This window comes from Schistocerca nitens, chromosome 5 (genome assembly GCF_023898315.1).
Source record: "Schistocerca nitens isolate TAMUIC-IGC-003100 chromosome 5, iqSchNite1.1, whole genome shotgun sequence".
In the NCBI taxonomy this organism is placed as follows: domain Eukaryota; kingdom Metazoa; phylum Arthropoda; class Insecta; order Orthoptera; family Acrididae; genus Schistocerca; species Schistocerca nitens.
The window spans coordinates 242,240,128-242,260,013 of record NC_064618.1 but is presented as its reverse complement, the minus strand read 5'-3'; the positions used below and the strand labels follow the sequence as shown (position 1 = coordinate 242,260,013).

The 19,886-nt window shown below is 46.0% G+C and overlaps 1 protein-coding gene across 1 annotated transcript in view; it reads left to right on the top strand.

The window, feature by feature from the left end:
* LOC126260363 (uncharacterized) overlaps positions 1–19,886 on the top strand; it is a 151,596-nt gene that overhangs the window by 85,835 nt on the left and 45,875 nt on the right. The window contains exon 8 of the mRNA XM_049957691.1: positions 19,135–19,345. Within this exon, the coding sequence (XP_049813648.1) occupies positions 19,135–19,345 (211 nt within the window). The remainder of the gene's footprint in view (positions 1–19,134; positions 19,346–19,886) is intronic.

The window sequence follows — 19,886 nt, the reverse complement described above, 5'->3', positions numbered from 1 at the left end:
TATGTGCTCGAACTGATTGTGACAAACCCATTACTTTTTGTGAAACTTATTGAACATAAATTTGGAGAAGTTGAGGCATTGGGAAAATGTGCAATGAATTGTTAACGATTGAAGCCTCTTCTTCTGCACAATCTACAGCTCTTCAGGCATGTGGAAGTCTGGGTGGTATACCAGTGAACATTGTCCCACGCAGAACGTTGAACATAATCTTCCATCGAGTCCTTATGCTCCAAACAGACGAGGAGCTACAGGATAATCTTCAGGAATGAGGTGCAACTTTATCTGACACGTCCAAAAAGGTCCCATGAATAATAGAATAAATACAGGTACCTCTATCTTAGCCTTTGAAGAGAATGTCCTCTTGTAAAATGTTAGTTATGGTGCAGAGTTGTGATGTGAACCTTACATCCCCCACCATCCACTAGATGCTTATGATACTTGGATTTTGGCCATGTCATCCCAAAGCACAATGGATCCAAACCGTGGAAACTGCAGACGAGCACTCGAAGAAAGTAGTCCTTGTGAGGAACCACCTTTGTGTTTCAATTGTGCAGAACACCATCCTCCACATTCATCATTTTCCCAGTCCTCAAGGAGGGAAAGAAAATGCAGGAATATAAATCTATTGACCACCTGTCGTATACTGAGGAATGTAAGGAATATAGACTCCTACATCCTGTTGATATGATATCCAGTTATGCAAAAGTCACATCTATTACTCCCATTACTTCAATTTGTTCGAGACCATCTCTCCTACCACCTCCTCTCTTGTGGTTCCTCTGGTACCTTCTTTGGGAACCAGTTCCCGCACCTGGCTAGAGCAGCAGCTTTCTCCCCAACGTGTACTGGTTATAGGGCTCCCTCTTGGGAACCTGCAGCCCAGAAAACCACAGATCAGACGTCCACCGCTAACCAGTGGCTAAGGGAATGGTGATCTTTGGTTACCAGGGCTGCCCACTCCATACCCAAGCTCATTGCGGAAGGAGGAAGAGAAAGAGGAAGAGGAGAAGGACGATGAGTAGGAGAACTGGGACAAGTCTACTCTGGTGAACCAAGAGGCGCCACATCTCCCCACATCATAAGATTCTGAACTAATGGTCATTGATATGGTCAACCCCCATTGGTGACAGCCAGCGAGCCTAAGATGTTACCAGTCCTCCTGGTCCTTTCATGCCTAACCTGGACTCCGATAACGAGATCATTGATTAGAATTGCCGGTTCTTTACGTTCAGCTTCAGGAACTAAAACACCTTATTTCCTCCTCTTCTGCAATTTCCGTTGCTCTGCAAGAAACACGCTTCACGGATGACCATTCCCCAAATCTCCATGGTTATTGTGCATTCTGACAGAACTGGTTCTTAGAGGACATCTGGAGGTGTCTGTACATTTTTTCCAAGGGGCGGTTTCCAGTTCGAAACACATTGGAAGCAATTGTGGTGCAATTATCTCAGCAATCACCACTTTAAACCTTTATATACCCCCAGATAGTCCACTTTAAACTTACCTAGAGTTCACCACCTTAACCCAACAACTTGCCCCCTTTTCTCCTACTTGGGAAATTCAGTGAACACCAACCTCTGTGAGGACAACCAATTATTCTGGTAGGGGCCTTCTACTTGACCAGTTTCTTAACCTCCATGATTGTGTCTCCTCAGTGGTGGTACTCCTAGCAACTTCAGTGTGACCCATGGCATCCTTTCAGCTATTGATCTAACAATTTCTGTCTCCAGTCTCATGGCTTCACGTCATCAGTCACTCCATGACGATCATTGTGAGAGTGACTACTTTATGGTGATCCTATCGCCTCCCAACCAATGTAGGACTGACTGACTAACACACTGGGTGCTTTGAAGAGCTATTGGCCATTGTATGCCTCTGCTTTTACCTCTGCCACATCGCATCACTGAGGCTGTGCAAGACATCTCCTACATGATCACCCATGCCACTGGAATTGCTATTCCCCTTTTGACAGATCCCCTCCACTGCTGGCCAGTGTCATTGTGGACCAAAGACACTGCAATAGCTGTTCACGATCGCCAAAGATCCCTGTAAAAATTCTCGCAACATTCTTCACAGCCCAGCCATACAACTTTTAAGAGACTTCAGGTTAAGGGTAGGTGTCTAATTAAATGCAGTAAGAAAGAATATTGGGAGCGATTTGTCTCCTCCCTGGGAAAGTATGCCTCTTAACCCCCAATGAGGGCCAAGCTCTGTAGTCTTCTGGGCTGCCAACGATCAACAACTGTTCCGGATGTTGTCCTTCATGGTGGACTTAATATCAACAAATCGGCTGTTGATGAAGACATTGCAACCAACTTTCCAACAGGATTGGAGTCGTCTTCTTATCTGGCTACCTTTCTACTGCAGAAAAGACAAGTCAAAGAAGTCCCCCTATTTTTCACCATCTGCCAGTCTAAATCATATAATGAATCTTCCACTGACCGAAAATAACTTTAGTTTCCTGCCTCATCTCAGAATATGGCCCCAGGCCCTGATTCAATTCATAATCAGATGATACAACACCTGAATGATACTCAAAGGCTACATCTGCTCAAGGTCTTCAAGCATATTTAACTCAAGTATCTCGTCCCAGTCCTTGAGCCTGTCGAAAACCCACCATCTCTCGTCAACTACCAACAGATTAGCCTCACCAACGTGCTCTGTAAACTTCTTGAAAGGATGATCATCCACAGATTATGCTGAGTTCTAGAGTCTCCGGAGCTTTTGTCCTCCTATCAATGTGGTTTCCAGAATAGACGATCCACAACTGAATATCTGGTACAGTTGGAAGCAGCAATGTGGCAGGCTTTTTATATACGCGAACATGCCATTGCAGATCTTTTTTACCTAAATAAGGCTTACAGTATCGCTTGGTGTCATCGCATTTTACTTACTCTCGCTACCAATTTTTTGTGTCAGTTTTTATCCCACCAGTTGTTCCGTTTTCGGGTTGATACTTCACTCAGCTCCCCATGGGTCCAAGATAAAGGCATCCGACAGGTCTCTGTACTGTCACACTCTTCTTCATCACCATAAATGGGCTAGCGACTTCTGTTGGACCGCTGGTTGTCTCAGCACAATATCACGACGACTTTTGCATTTGGTGCAGTTCCCACTCAGTACCCTCAGCTGAAAGCCAGCTCCAGTGCTTCTTCCGATGGCCCACTGCATGGACCCTTTCCTATAGTTTCAATTATACTTGTGTATCCACACATTTGGAAGTTGTTGCATAGCCCCGCTTCTTGGGCCTCCTTTTTGATACAAACCTGGATTAACTGCTCCATATTCGTCAGCTAAAGGCTAGCTGCATCTGGAAGCTTAATGATCTCTGCTTCCTTGCCCACGCAGTCTTTACTGGGTCCTGGTCTCATCCCAGCTAGACTATGGTTGCTTGGTTTATGACTCAGCGGCACCTTCAGCTTTGAAACTGTTAGACCTAGTCCGTCATTGTGGAGTTCGTCTGGCTACTGGCGCCATCTGGACTAGTAGCGTAGACAGTCCCCTTGTTCAAGTGGTGATCTTACCTATTCAGGTGCAATGGTACTAACTCTTGGTCTTCTATGGAATCGCCATTCAACAGTTCCCTTTTCATCCAACATATCCCTTTCATTTTGTATATACAGGTCGTCGACCTCCTGACATCTACCTTCAGGTGGGATTACCAGCTGGATTGTGCCTCACAGCCCTCTGCCAGGATCTCTACCTGTCCTCCCTAGAATGTATACCTGTGTTTTCTCATGCACCCTTGCCCACTCCTCTCCCCCTTTCCCCACACCCACTGGTTGATGCCCAAGCCATGAATTATGATCGATTTATTTCGAGATCCCACAGTAGCAGTTGCCCCATGACTTTTTGTCGTTTGTTACGTTCAGTTCTTCAGGAGTTTCAGAGTGCTGCCAACTTTTACCCTGATGGCTCTAAAACCATGGATAAGATGGAATATGCTTTTACATTCCCAGAGGTTCAAGAACACCACAAGTTGTCAGGAACAAGTAATGTTTCTTACAACAGAGCTGATGCTGATAGCCATTAAAGAAGCCCTCCACTTTATTGAATGGGCCTCCCTTGACTGCGTTTTAATATGTAGTGACTCAATGAGTAGTCTTCGCGCCGTTAACAAGCGTTACCCTTCTCGCCCTGTACTCTCTGCTATTCATGGCCTTCTCGCTGAACTTAGTAATATTGATTGCTCAGTTGTCTTTCTCTGGGTCCCAAGTCCTGTCGTGTCCCACGGAATGAACTGGCTGACAGTTTGTTTAGAGGAACGATTACTCGCGCTCATTCACTTTGCTGATACCTAATGCAGATCTGTGGGTGCAGATGACACGTCTCCTCACTTGGAACGATATCTGGTTTGGCACAAGCCCTCTAATAATCTTAGCACTATCTAGGAGAATACTGTTGCAAGGCGCTCTTCTTTCCGTTCTTTCTGGAAGGAATCCACCATCCTATGTCGCCCCCACACTGATCACATAAGGTTAATACACAGTTTTATTTTATGTAACGAGAAACCCACACATTGTAGTTGTGGAGCCATACAGACTGTAGCTCATATGCTGGTGGAATGCCTCTTCCTATTCCTCTATACTAAGCATGACCCTCCAATATATTTGCCTCAATTACTGGCAAATGATTCATAGATTTTCTCCACGAAAATAGGTTCTTGTTTTGAGATATAAAGGTTTTAAGCTACACTCCTGGAAATGGAAAAAAGAACACATTGACACCGGTGTGTCAGACCCACCATACTTGCTCCGGACACTGCGAGAGGGCTGTACAAGCAATGATCACACGCACGGCACAGCGGACACACCAGGAACCGCGGTGTTGGCCGTCGAATGGCGCTAGCTGCGCAGCATTTGTGCACCGCCGCCGTCAGTGTCAGCCAGTTTGCCGTGGCATACGGAGCTCCATCGCAGTCTTTAACACTGGTAGCATGCCGCGACAGCGTGGACGTGAACCGTATGTGCAGTTGACGGACTTTGAGCGAGGACGTATAGTGGGCATGCGGGAGGCCGGGTGGACGTACCGCCGAATTGCTCAACACGTGGGGCGTGAGGTCTCCACAGTACATCGATGTTGTCGCCAGTGGTCGGCGGAAGGTGCACGTGCCCGTCGACCTGGGACCGGACCGCAGCGACGCACGGATGCACGCCAAGACCGTAGGATCCTACGCAGTGCCGTAGGGGACCGCACCGCCACTTCCCAGCAAATTAGGGACACTGTTGCTCCTGGGGTATCGGCGAGGACCATTCGCAACCGTCTCCATGAAGCTGGGCTACGGTCCCGCACACCGTTAGGCCGTCTTCCGCTCACGCCCCAACATCGTGCAGCCCGCCTCCAGTGGAGTCGCGACAGGCGTGAATGGAGGGACGAATGGAGACGTGTCTTCAGCGATGAGAGTCGCTTCTGCCTTGGTGCCAATGATGGTCGTATGCGTGTTTGGCGCCGTGCAGGTGAGCGCCACAATCAGGACTGCATACGACCGAGGCACACAGGGCCAACACCCGGCATCATGGTGTGGGGAGCGATCTCCTACACTGGCCGTACACCACTGGTGATCGTCGAGGGGACACTGAATAGTGCACGGTACATCCAAACCGTCATCGAACCCATCGTTCTACCATTCCTAGACCGGCAAGGGAACTTGCTGTTCCAACAGGACAATGTACGTCCGCATGTATCCCGTGCCACCCAACGTGCTCTAGAAGGTGTAAGTCAACTACCCTGGCCAGCAAGATCTCCGGATCTGTCCCCCATTGAGCATGTTTGGGACTGGATGAAGCGTCGTCTCACGCGGTCTGCACGTCCAGCACGAACGCTGGTCCAACTGAGGCGCCAGGTGGAAATGGCATGGCAAGCCGTTCCACAGGACTACATCCAGCATCTCTACGATCGTCTCCATGGGAGAATAGCAGCCTGCATTGCTGCGAAAGGTGGATATACACTGTACTAGTGCCGACATTGTGCATGCTCTGCTGCCTGTGTCTATGTGCCTGTGGTTCTGTCAGTGTGATCATGTGATGTATCTGACCCCAGGAATGTGTCAATAAAGTTTCCCCTTCCTGGGACAATGAATTCACGGTGTTCTTATTTCAATTTCCAGGAGTGTATCTTCGGGGCATGCGTGGGCCTCTTGGTTATGTAGCATCTCCTGCTGCATGCTGGGTGTGACCGTGTTATTTCATCACTCTTATTGTTATAACTGCATTCAGATGCGTTTCTCCACTTTTACCCCTGCACCCTACTTTTCGTTTTAGACGTAGCAGTCTGTCAGTTAATGGGTGCTCTTTAATGCCTTGACTATGCTGGGACATGGGTGGGACGGTTGTGAGTGGGACGTCTCACGTCGTATGCCGAGCCCTGAGGATGCCCATCTGTTGCCATACCTAATTCTCTCCTCTTTTTCTTGTTATTGACGGTCCAACCGATGTTCATTAAATGTTTAGACTTCTCAGTTTTAATTTCGTTCGTCATATTAGATGTTTCAGGTAAGTCTGCAACTGTGTCATTCATGATTTACATAATGAAAACTACACGAGTGACTTGTTTTGATGGTTAACACAACGCGTTTCGAGAATTTATTCTCATTTTCAAGTGTATTTGTTTACAGGAATATGATTAGTGATGTTTGCGTACGTGGTTTTCTGTCTCTCTTGTGTCTTTTTGCGATTAGACTGCAATCTGAAAATCGGACAAAATGAATCTTTAAGTACCGCTAAATGGCGACAGGTGTCATTTTCAGATGAATTGCGTTTCATGCACCGTCGGTGTGATATGTCTGAAAGCAAATAACGGGAAACAATTGTCGGAAGAGACCAGGCCAGAGAAGTGAGCATTATGTTCTGGGGAATGTCTGTGGCGTTCCTTGGTTATCTTGTCATTCTGGAACGTGCAGTGGATCAACACAAGTATGAAGCTATCCTTGGGGACTATGTCCACAGCTACATGTAGTTTGGTTTTCCTCACAAGATGGCATTTAGCAGCAGGACAACGCAACGTGTCACACGGTTCGCAGTTTATACGCGAGGATTGAAGGGAACCATAATGAGTCTAACGTACCCTGTGGACAGCAATCTTCCCGGATTAACACCCAATCGAGAATCTGTGGGACCATCTTGATCGGACTGTTCGCATCATGGGTCCTTAACCAATAAACCTAGCGCAGCTGGGCGTTGCACTGGCTCCACATCTCTGTCAGTACCTTCCAAAACCTCATTTACTCTCTCCCTGCATGTTTTACAGCGATCTGCGTTAAAGAATATGTTTGTTCAGGCTTTTGACAGGTCGTCACATTAATGTAACTGGACCAAGTATATGCGATTTCCCGTGATTTCACTAAACTTCTCTTTTAGGCAGTTGTAGCATTATGTGGAAGATCGCAGTGAGACACTGCTATGACTTTAGCGATTGCTGAATAACATACGTTCATTTGGCAGTTTTGGCTTTCCCCTGAAAATTTTTTTGCGGATGTTTATGTTGGTGTCTCTAAATTTTGATGAATCATGCGGTATTGCCTATAAGAGTACTTTCGTGTTGTTGGTAGGTGGACGTATGTCAAGGAATATTTTCTGCAGGTTTGTAATATAAAAATACTACAAAAATGTTTGGTATGTAACTCACAAAATTATTAAATAGTTATGCCAATATTGCAGATGTAGATATATAGGATTTCCCTTATACTGACGGTTTATATTTTTCATATTCTTACAATACTTGAGTAATTCAAAACACATGTATTGAAAAGCAGCGTCAATATTTCCATACCGCTCGCCAAACTAACCTGTGACCATTCCTGCTGCTTGTCTCTGTGTGGGTTCAGCGTCCCGTGTTGGTCCTAACTGGTATATGTCCAACATACTTAAGAGATATTCTGAAATTGGTCACAGGAATGCTTTGAATGCTGTCTCCTGTAGAGTGATTTCCCAGTCTCCTACAAATGAACCGATGTCTGCCACCTGCTTTACCTACGACTGAGGCTATGTGATCATTCAGTTTCATATCTCTAGAAATTATGTGTACATTAAACCAAATCGCTGCTTTGTGTAGCAGTTGTTATTATGACTTTATTTTCATTGGCTATAGGCCTATTTCGGCTCAAAGGCCATTTTCAAGCACTTTCCATGTTACGTCGTTGACGATTTTTCTGTCAGATATCTTACTTGGTGCGTTTTTAAGCAAAGCACTGGCGAAATTATAAATTACTCGCTAAGTAATGTCTGAGCAGTGGAATTTTTCTTTGTTGGCCAGTATCGTTAAGATCTTGTTAACATTTTGTGAGTTTGATAGCTTCGAGTTATGTCAGCGATGTTATGCACCAAGTAAGATATCTGAAAGAAAAATCGTCAACGGCGTAACATGGAAAGTGCTTGAAAATGGCCTGTGACACAAATGGATGGCTTTAATACGGATATTTTAAGCACATCCGTGTTTGAAATGTACACTCCTGGAAATGGAAAAAAGAACACATTGACACCGGTGTGTCAGACCCACCATACTTGCTCCGGACACTGCGAGAGGACTGTACAAGCAATGATCACACGCACGGCACAGCGGACACACTAGGAACCGCGGTGTTGGCCGTCGAATGGCGCTAGCTGCGCAGCATTTGTGCACCGCCGCCGTCAGTGTCAGCCAGTTTGCCGTGGCATACGGAGCTCCATCGCAGTCTTTAACACTGGTAGCATGCCGCGACAGCGTGGACGTGAACCGTATGTGCAGTTGACGGACTTTGAGCGAGGGCGTATAGTGGGCATGCGGGAGGCCGGGTGGACGTACCGCCGAATTGCTCAACACGTGGGGCGTGAGGTCTCCACAGTACATCGATGTTGTCGCCAGTGGTCGGCGGAAGGTGCACGTGCCCGTCGACCTGGGACCGGACCGCAGCGACGCACGGATGCACGCCAAGACCGTAGGATCCTACGCAGTGCCGTAGGGGACCGCACCGCCACTTCCCAGCAAATTAGGGACACTGTTGCTCCTGGGGTATCGGCGAGGACCATTCGCAACCGTCTCCATGAAGCTGGGCTACGGTCCCGCACACCGTTAGGCCGTCTTCCGCTCACGCCCCAACATCGTGCAGCCCGCCTCCAGTGGTGTCGCGACAGGCGTGAATGGAGGGACGAATGGAGACGTGTCGTCTTGAGCGATGAGAGTCGCTTCTGCCTTGGTGCCAATGATGGTCGTAAGCGTGTTTGGCGCCGTGCAGGTGAGCGCCACAATCAGGACTGCATACGACCGAGGCACACAGGGCCAACACCCGGCATCATGGTGTGGGGAGCGATCTCCTACACTGGCCGTACACCACTGGTGATCGTCGAGGGGACACTGAATAGTGCACGGTACATCCAAACCGTCATCGAACCCATCGTTCTACCATTCCTAGACCGGCAAGGGAACTTGCTGTTCCAACAGGACAATGTACGTCCGCATGTATCCCGTGCCACCCAACGTGCTCTAGAAGGTGTAAGTCAACTACCCTGGCCAGCAAGATCTCCGGATCTGTCCCCCATTGAGCATGTTTGGGACTGGATGAAGCGTCGTCTCACGCGGTCTGCACGTCCAGCACGAACGCTGGTCCAACTGAGGCGCCAGGTGGAAATGGCATGGCAAGCCGTTCCACAGGACTACATCCAGCATCTCTACGATCGTCTCCATGGGAGAATAGCAGCCTGCATTGCTGCGAAAGGTGGATATACACTGTACTAGTGCCGACATTGTGCATGCTCTGTTGCCTGTGTCTATGTGACTGTGGTTCTGTCAGTGTGATCATGTGATGTATCTGACCCCAGGAATGTGTCAATAAAGTTTCCCCTTCCTGGGACAATGAACTAACGGTGTTCTTATTTCAATTTCCAGCAGTGTATATAGATGATGAATATACGATGACACAAAAACTTGTTACAATTAGGCAAGAAAAAATTGGCTTCAAATCAACGAAATTTAAAAGGCACTGGTTTCAAATATCTCAGAAATATTTTTTTAAAAAAAGGTCTTGTGACTAGGGCCTCTGTCGGGTAGACCGTTCGCCGGTGCAAGTCTTTCGATCTGACGCCACTTTGGCTACTTGCGCGTCGATGGGGATGAAATGATAATGATTAGAACAACATAACACCCAGTCCCTGAGTGGAGAAATTCTCCCACCCAGCCGGGAATCGAACCCGGGCCCTTATGATTGAAATTGTGTCACGCTGACCACTTTTTTTTCATTTTTTTCGGTATTGTTCGTTGCGTTTGGTCTGGGCGGACATCACAAGACATCCGTTCAAGTTGATCGTTGATTCCTTTACTCAGTTTTTTATTACAGAGGGCAAGCAGCCCTCTGACCGATTACGCTGAGCTACCGTGCCGGTTAACCACTCAGCTACTGGGGGCGGACTCTCAGAAGTAATGATACAAGAGTTTTTAACGAAAAAATGTGACATAGCTGCAGCACGAGGCATATTTCTGAGAAAGATGCAAGGTGTAAGGTAAGAAGGTAGTTCAACAACAGTTCAATAACACCTTGATGAAACATGGCTGAATCAGAAGCGTTCCAGGAAAACTTGTTGGAAAATGAGTGAGGCTACTGGCCGTTTTGAAGTTCTCACAGGAAAAAGTTGTCAGATAATTATTTTGCATGCTGGCGTTTCTTGTTCTGTTCCTGAGACAAAATTTGCATTCAGATGTAAGAAAAAGAGCGATGACTGCCAACTGGAAATGAACGCTATCAGTTTCAAGAAATTATTCACTGAATAATTCTTGCCATACCTTGCTCCGAAGTCGGTCATTGTAATGGCCAGTGCCAGAGAGAATTCAGCTTTTACAGAGACATCGCCAAATACAAACGCAGAAAAGCGGATATTGTGCTCTTACTTATAAATAAAACCGTTCCGCACACCGCAGAGGCAAGACTTAATAACTAACAGGATTGACAAGCATTTAGCAACTGAAACTAGACTCTTCCTAACATCTGTTACGGAAGGTAACAACAATGAAATGTCGTGTAACTAGAGCCTACCGTCGTGTAGACCGTTTGCCGGGTGCAAGTGTTTCGATTTGACTCCGCTTCGGCGACTTGGGCGTCGATGGGGATGAAACACAACACCCAGTTCCTGAGCGGAGAAAATCTCCGACCCAGCCGGGAATTGAACCCGGGCCCTTAGGATTGACATTCTGTCGCGCTGACCATTCAGATACCGGGGGCGGACCGTAGCAACAATGAGACCAGGAAGTGGTCTGAGGAATGAAAGCTAACCAGTTCAGCAGAAAAATAAAGGTGTACTGGGCGAATAGAAAAGTTCAAGGTACCAACAAGAAAAATGTACTAAATTTCACCCAGGACCCCAGAAGTGGCAGAAGACCACAATAAATATGAAATACAACCACCGTAGTCCACATGTAGCACAAATAAGTTTAAAAAATGAATTTAAATAATAAATTAATAATTCAAATAGGTTAATGATACGACGGCGTGCTGAAAAGTAATGCATCTGAACTTTTATGTGAAAATTCTTGAAGCTTTTTAAATAAAACAAACTTCATTAACACGACACATCTTTATTCTTCGTGTCTAGATATTTGCTTCTCAACATAGTCACGATGGCGGCGAACACATTTCTCCCAGAGAGAGACTAGTTTGTTGTTACAGTCACTGTAGAACGTTTGACTCTGTTGACAGGGCCACAACCTCATCTCTACTAGCACCGTTCATCGCTGTCAGAGTGAAGTCCTCGAAGGTGTCCCTTAAGTTCTAGAAGCAGATTAAAATCAGATGGGGCCAACTTGGGACTGTACGGAGGACGATCCATGACAATGGACCCAAGGTATCGGAGTTTTGCAGATGTAGCGCTCTTATGTGGTCTGGAATTGTCATACTGAAGGAGAAGTGGTGTCCCATGTATGGACAAACTGTTCGAATTCGTGCTTTCAGTTTTCTGAGCTGCTTCTCACACGACGACATAATTACTGCAAACGCCACCATTACACGCTACAATTCGTAGCCCTCTGGCGGCAGAGGGTGCAACAAGCGTCAGCCAAGCAAGAAAGTCGACTGAGTAACAAATCATGACATGTGGTGTCTCAACCAATACTGAAAACAGAATTAAAAAATTGGAGGCGTTAATTTTCAGCACGCACTCGTAATAATAATAATAATAATAATGGCTACATTACATCTCAGGAGATATCAGTGGTCTTACTTTGTTACTGTTTTATGAGCAAAACTATCGAGATTATGTTTTATGTTACTCTTACGCCATCTTTAAAACCAGGACTGACGCCAGTGGCAGGTGTCCTGTATTTTAGTTTCAGTTGTGAAGGTGGCCTGATTCCTGTAAAACTGGATAACTAGAAAACAACAAATCCTCAAAACTTCGACAACGTCTTATTTCAACACGACATGAAATCCAAGCGTGCAATCATTATTATCAGTATTTCTCTTAGCACTACGAATGCCCGCACATGTCCTCAGACTATGGTTACGTCAGCGAATACACTGGTGTAGTCCTGCTGCTTTCACATACACCTACCTTTTGCGAAGATAGTTTTTTGTTATTTTTCAATTTCTTTACCCCTGGCCTTACTCGACATCCTGTGGTTCGCTGGTTCTGCCCGTGACCTGTGGACTCGCCAGCTACGTCGGATTTGTCGTTGGCAGCAGGTGTGATCAGCCGTCGTCAGCCATCATTACCTGTCTGGCATGTTGAAACGTCCCCTTAGAAAAATTATATAAGACTGTGCTTAAACTGACACACAATATTTTTAGCGCAACGCAATCTGACTTTAAAAAATCCCTACAAAAGAATGCCCTGACTAACATTAACCTATACGTTTCACAAATCACTTACCTCACAAAAATCTTGGTTACTCGAACTACTGCAATACAGCGAGAGCCACTAATGCCAGCTAAATAAAAGATTCAAACTACGGAAGGCACTAACTACTGATAGGCATAGTTAGCAAATGAAAGATTTTAATAGAGAACAAACAATGTATTTACCTCAATAGTCATCAAAAGTCATAATATATATAGCAGTTCATGACATCCAGTCTTACAAATTTCAAAACTCCGCCATTTCTCTCCCCACATCCACCACTGCTGGCGGCTCACCTCCAACTGCGCAACGCTACGCGCTGTTAACATCCAGCTGCCCAACACTACAATGGCGAGTATTACAACAATGCCAACCAGCCACTGACTCCACACAGCACAGCCAGTGATTTTCATACAGAGCGCTACGTGGCGTTACCAATATAAAAAACCTAAACAGCCTACTTACAATGTTTTCCATTGGGAGGGAAACTTTTTGAAGACAGCGCTGGGATCGAACCGTACACGCTACAGGGGGGCAGCCAAAATGTTTATTCCGTGAAGGGACAAAAACCTTCCTATCAGATGGAGAAGACATATTTCTGTTAACATGAACAACGTACACTGCTTGACAATTGCTAAGAAACAACTGACACTTGCTACGGAAGAACTGCCAATTGCTACGCAACAGCCGACGATTGCTGCGAACACCCGACCAGTGACAGTAAAAGGAAACCTTGTAACGCCGGAAATGCATATCCTCCTATTTCCATCTATTGTACTATAATTTTTTTCCCTTGTTTTGTTACCTCAAGATATGAAATTTCTGTCTCTTTATATATATTGTAATTGTTTTACTGTTTGTATATATATATATGTTTATGCATTTATATTGGTTTGTTTTGTGTATTTTATTTGTATTTATACGCTGGGTCTGGCCTAGGGAAAACTATGCTATCGAACCATTACATCGATAGGTCGTGTGGAGAACCAAAGTGTTTAGGATCTTTGGTAGTGTTAACTCTGTCGCGTGGAGCGCGGGCAGAGAGGGAGTCTGGCTGGGGTGGTGCGCTTTCGGGGTTTGGCAGCATGTAATTGCGCTCGACTTGCGATGATAGTTTCTGACATGGTGTCGCGGACGGGAAGCATTAGCTGGCGCACATCAAGAGCCCGTTTCGTCTGGTGACCGTGTCGAGAAGAAGGCACGCCAACATCCAGCTTCTGCAACAGCGACGGCCGACAATGAGTGACTGTCGCCACCTTCTCGATCGACGGCTTCAAACCTCCAATCAGCCAACAAGGAAGACTGGAAGCACGTAAAGTTTTAGAATTGTATGGCAGACCTCAGCTTTTCAAACTTTTAAAATTGTTGCATCACAAAATTACAGCAACTTAGCATGAACCTTTGTTGCTCATTGTCCCAATTGCATTGCCAAGCAGGGTCCCTTCCTTTTCCGAAATGAGCCCGGGTGTCGTTGGAATTCAAACGCCAGCATCATTAGATTTCACTGCTTTAATTTCAAAGTTCAGTTTAAGTGTTCATAGCTGGCTACAATATTTAGATTACACAAGCACAAATTAAGAGTGCGAGTTTTGTTACCGTATTTTAGCTTACCTGTGACTGCAGCTGAGCTTGGTACGTACTAAATTTTACTATTGTTAATTGTTCAGAATCATTTAATTCAAGTTCAAAGTTAAATCTCTTATTTCTAAATTTCTAAATTGCGTAGATTCAAGTTGCTTTTGAAATGATTGTTGAGGTAGACCAAGACTAACCGTATTTTACAGAATTTCGATGTGCTTCAGAAAGAAAACTCACTATTAACTTCAGTCACTAAATTAACTTTCGATTTTCCGGTTTTGTTAATTCTTTTGCTAAATTAAGTCAGAGTGTAGCGAAATTTATCACTTCTGACAAACTTTCAGTTTTCACACTACACGTGTCAACCTTCAGTTGCCACGCTTCTAGTGCTAATTATACACTCCTGGAAATTGAAATAAGAACACCGTGAATTCATTGTCCCAGGAAGGGGAAACTTTATTGACACATTCCTGGGGTCAGATACATCACATGATCACACTGACAGAACCACAGGCACATAGACACAGGCAACAGAGTATGCACAATGTCGGCACTAGTACAGTGTATATCCACCTTTCGCAGCAATGCAGGCTGCTATTCTCCCATGGAGACGATCGTAGAGATGCTGGATGTAGTCCTGTGGAACGGCTTGCCATGCCATTTCCACCTGGCGCCTCAGTTGGACCAGCGTTCGTGCTGGACGTGCAGACCGCGTGAGACGATGCTTCATTCAGTCCCAAACATGCTCAATGGGGGACAGATCCGGAGATCTTGCTGGCCAGGGTAGTTGACTTACACCTTCTAGAGCACGTTGGGTGGCACGGGATACATGCGGACGTGCATTGTCCTGTTGGAACAGCAAGTTCCCTTGCCGGTCTAGGAATGGTAGAACGATGGGTTCGATGACGGTTTGGATGTACCGTGCACTATTCAGTGTCCCCTCGACGATCACCAGTGGTGTACGGCCAGTGTAGGAGATCGCTCCCCACACCATGATGCCGGGTGTTGGCCCTGTGTGCCTCGGTCGTATGCAGTCCTGATTGTGGCGCTCACCTGCACGGCGCCAAACACGCATACGACCATCATTGGCACCAAGGCAGAAGCGACTCTCATCGCTGAAGACGACACGTCTCCATTCGTCCCTCCATTCACGCCTGTCGCGATACCACTGGAGGCGGGCTGCACGATGTTGGGGCGTGAGCGGAAGACGGCCTAACGGTGTGCGGGACCGTAGCCCAGCTTCATGGAGACGGTTGCGAATGGTCCTCGCCGATACCCCAGGAGCAACAGTGTCCCTAATTTGCTGGGAAGTGGCGGTGCGGTCCCCTACGGCACTGCGTAGGATCCTACGGTCTTGGCGTGCATCCGTGCGTCGCTGCGGTCCGGTCCCAGGTCGACGGGCACGTGCACCTTCCGCCGACCACTGGCGACAACATCGATGTACTGTGGAGACCTCACGCCCCACGTGTTGAGCAATTCGGCGGTACGTCCACCCGGCCTCCCGCATGCCCACTATACGCCCTCGCTCAAAGTCCGTCAACTGCACATACGGTTCACGTCCACGCTGTCGCGGCATGCTACCAGTGTTAAAGACTGCGATGGAGCTCCGTATGCCACGGCAAACTGGCTGACACTGACGGCGGCGGTGCACAAATGCTGCGCAGCTAGCGCCATTCGACGGCCAACACCGCGGTTCCTGGTGTGTCCGCTGTGCCGTGCGCGTGATCATTGCTTGTACAGCCCTCTCGCAGTGTCCGGAGCAAGTATGGTGGGTCTGACACACCGGTGTCAATGTGTTCTTTTTTCCATTTCCAGGAGTGTATGTGTAATAACCTTTCTTTTTCAGTTACTATAGTAATTGTCCATAGGACTGGCGACCGTAATTTCCCCCAGATCTCAAATAGCTAATTACCGCTAGTTAATTGTTAACGTAACGGCCGCACATTTACTTTCTTTATTAACTTTACCCCTTTTCAAAATTAATTTCCACCAGTTTCATTGGCATTTTTCCTTTCATAAAGATGTAACCCTTTCCTCCATCTTTACCGACAGATTAACTTCGGTGACGATTGCTTTTTTTCCAAATTTCCATTAGGTACACGCGGTTTAATTTTTCACTGTCATTAAGGTCGATAAGTGAGGGGGAGGTTACAACCTAGAGGGCGGGAAATGCTAAATGCAGTGATGCCTGTGTACGAACGCTCTTTATGCATTCTATAGTTTGTGCAGTACAGTGTTTGACGGAGGTTGTTGGGAAACGATTAGTGCGACACCCATGTGGTATGGCGTCGTTTGAAAGGTTCCGATAGTGGACGAGCGGCACAGTATCACTACTGTGGCCACAGTAATGGTGTGTCCAGAAGTGTCATCTCGCTACTAAAAAAGAGCGCTGATGTGGAAACGCGATGCGAAAGAGTGCCGATGATCTGTAGACGGTCCACCACATGCAAGATTATCGATACGTAGCCCTAGTGCCTAAAAGGAACAGACATTTCACTCCTAGACAGATTACTGCAGACCTTACAGCCGCTACCGGTACACGTGTTTCTGCCAGAACCATTTCGCGGCAATTAAATTATGCTAGTTTGTATGCTCGGTAGCAACTTAAATGCATCACAGTTCAACCTCGCATTCGTCAAGACAGAGTTCGTCGGCGTAGGCAGGATGTTGGTCGGGGCCAGCAACGGTGGTCCAGAGTGGTTATCTCCGACGGATCCCGCTTTTCTGTGACAAGTGTTTCTGGCAAGCAATTAGTGTCGAGAGAGAGCACAACACGTTACACACTACAGAATATTTACGAACGTCATAGGTATGACCTAGGCATTATGGTGAAGGCAGGCACATTATGCACAATGCCCGAATACCGCTGCATAGCTTTGCATACCGTTACAGCACACGATATTGCAGGGAGAATATTCCGGATCATGTCCGCCTGTTTAGGGACGCGGCAGGTCACGACTTTCTGTTTATGGACGACATTGTCCGTCTACATAGGGCAGCTGAGGTGTCAGACAGACTGAGAAAGGAAGGTATCGAACGTATGGAATGGCCTGCATATTCCGTGGTCCCAAACCCTATGGAGCATGCCTGGAATGCTCTGGGCAGACCAGTTTCTCAAAGAAAATCCACTCCCAGAACTGTACAAGAACTGGAAAATGTCCTTGAGAGAGGAGTGGGACAATATCCCTATCCCCCCCCCCCCCCCCTCCCAAGGATTCCTAAACAGGTTGGTAACCAGCATGAATAACAGGTGTAAAATGTGCTTCAGTGGTCGAAGAGGGTATACATCCTCACTGAGAGTCCGTTATCGACATTTATGTCGGAAATATGACCTATGTGAAACACACACGTTATTTTTGTCTGTTAGCCTGCTTTTCCATTGGTGAAATCTATACCATTTTTCGTTATAAATATACCAGTTTTGATATTCGCTATTTTTGGCTTCATTAAAACAGCAAATAGTTAACACTTTCAGCCAGAAGGCAAATACTTGTTTATAAAGAATGATTAATGTATAACAAGATGTCGCATAGCGACGGTGGAATATACTAAATAATGTAATTCGTTGTCTTTCGACGGCAATATAAACAGAAGAATACGGATCGATATGCGATCCTTCACTATTTTGTTCGCTGGAGAACAAATGAAGCCCTGAGCGCTTGACATTTGTACTGTTTTCCTTAAGTAAGACGGACGCAGATCTGTGGCGGTCTGATCTAATTTTTTACTAAATGTATAAAAACGTGTTCCGTCTAAGTTTGAGTGAAGTGTAAAAAGAAGAACTGTCATAACTTATTGTGACGACACACGGGCGACTCAAGAGGACAATGGCTATATAAAAGAGCGCTCAATGGACATGAAACGGACATAAAAATCTACCGTCATTGTAGTACTAAGCATAAGGTACGATATATGTTTTAGTTATAACAAATATTTGTTCTGGAAATACTGAATCATTTAGCAGTGCTCATTCCTATCATCTCCTCAGTATTATTTTCATTTTAATTATGCATTTTGCTAAGATTACAGAAACCAAGATCAGCAGTCCAATGTGCGTGTTACATTGACAAAAAGAACACCGTTTTATCGTCTCCTTGCATCAGCTTTAATACTGAATTTCCCTTTTGTGTGATGTTACAGTTGTTTTTGCGCCCCTAAGAACTTTCTGGTCCCTTAGGAAATTGTTTTGTCATAACAATAACTTCACGACCGGGTACGATCGTATCTACGATAATGAAGTAATTAGAAAGACGAAAATGAAATTTCTTAATCAATAGCACGCTAGCTGTGACTGCTTCAAGCCACGCGACACTGCAAGTAAGGACTATTCACATTTCATAATGCAATATTTTATGACAATGGTCAATCCATGATTCTTACACCAATTGTGATTGATAAAACAGTAAGCGAAATCTTAAATTCCAACTTTTCCATTGAATAAGAACATCACTTTTATTTTGTTACATCACACACTTTACCTGTTTTACGTGTGTGCTGTTTTTCACGTCGTCCACATATCCTCTGATTATTCCTGTCCAACAGTGTCTCTTTTCCTTGGCAATTGTCCAGCAGTGAAGGAAAAAAAGGCTCCCTACTTGTACTGGTACATCTCATCAATAAAGACGTGTTAAGACATCCCGATTTATGCTTGAATGACTCTAGTACTACAAGAATCCAAAGTGAAATCATACTGTTCTGCGAGTTTTTCGGCATTTCGCTGACAACTTTATTCTGTAGCAACTTAGCGACGGCCGTGTTGCAGCCTGAACACGGTGCGGCTGTGGCTACCGCAGCTGTTCACGACGCTGGAAGAGTTCTACGAGGCGCAGCGGCTGAGTGGCAACTCGACGCCAGTCTACATGTGCGATGCTCTCACTGCCCATCGGCTAGAAAAAAAATGTCTCACAACTGTCGTCCCCTTAAAGACGGAAGGTCACAACGGCAGTGCTGCCACAGGGGGCTGCTGCAAACCGGTAAGCTCTAAAGTAGCGCTGGTCACAATGTGCTCCGCGGAGACCGGCGGCTCCGCAAGGCATCGGCAGCGCTTCTCTCAATGCTTACAGGGGAACCTCCCCATCGCACCCCTCTCAGATTTAGTTATAAGTTGGCGCAGTGGATAGGCCTTGAAAAACTGAATACAGATCAATCGAGAAAACAGGAAGAAGTTGTGTGGAACTATGAAAAAATGAGCAAAATATACAAACCGGGTAGTTCATGTGGAAGATAGGCAAAATCAAGGTCAGTGTGAACCTAAGAGCGCCGTGGTCCCGTGGTTAGCGTGTGCAGCTGCGGAACGAGAGGTCCTTGGTTTAAGTCTTCCCTCGAGTAAAAAGTTTAATTTATTATTTTCAGACAATTATGAAAGTACAGGCACTCACACATAATCAACTTCGCTCTCCAAAATTCCAGAACATGTTCAGATTTGCTTGGACATATGCAGGATTTGACGGTCTACACACTGAAAAATTTGAAGAAGTTAAAAACTTATGTTTTGACAGAGCACAGGGAAAACTG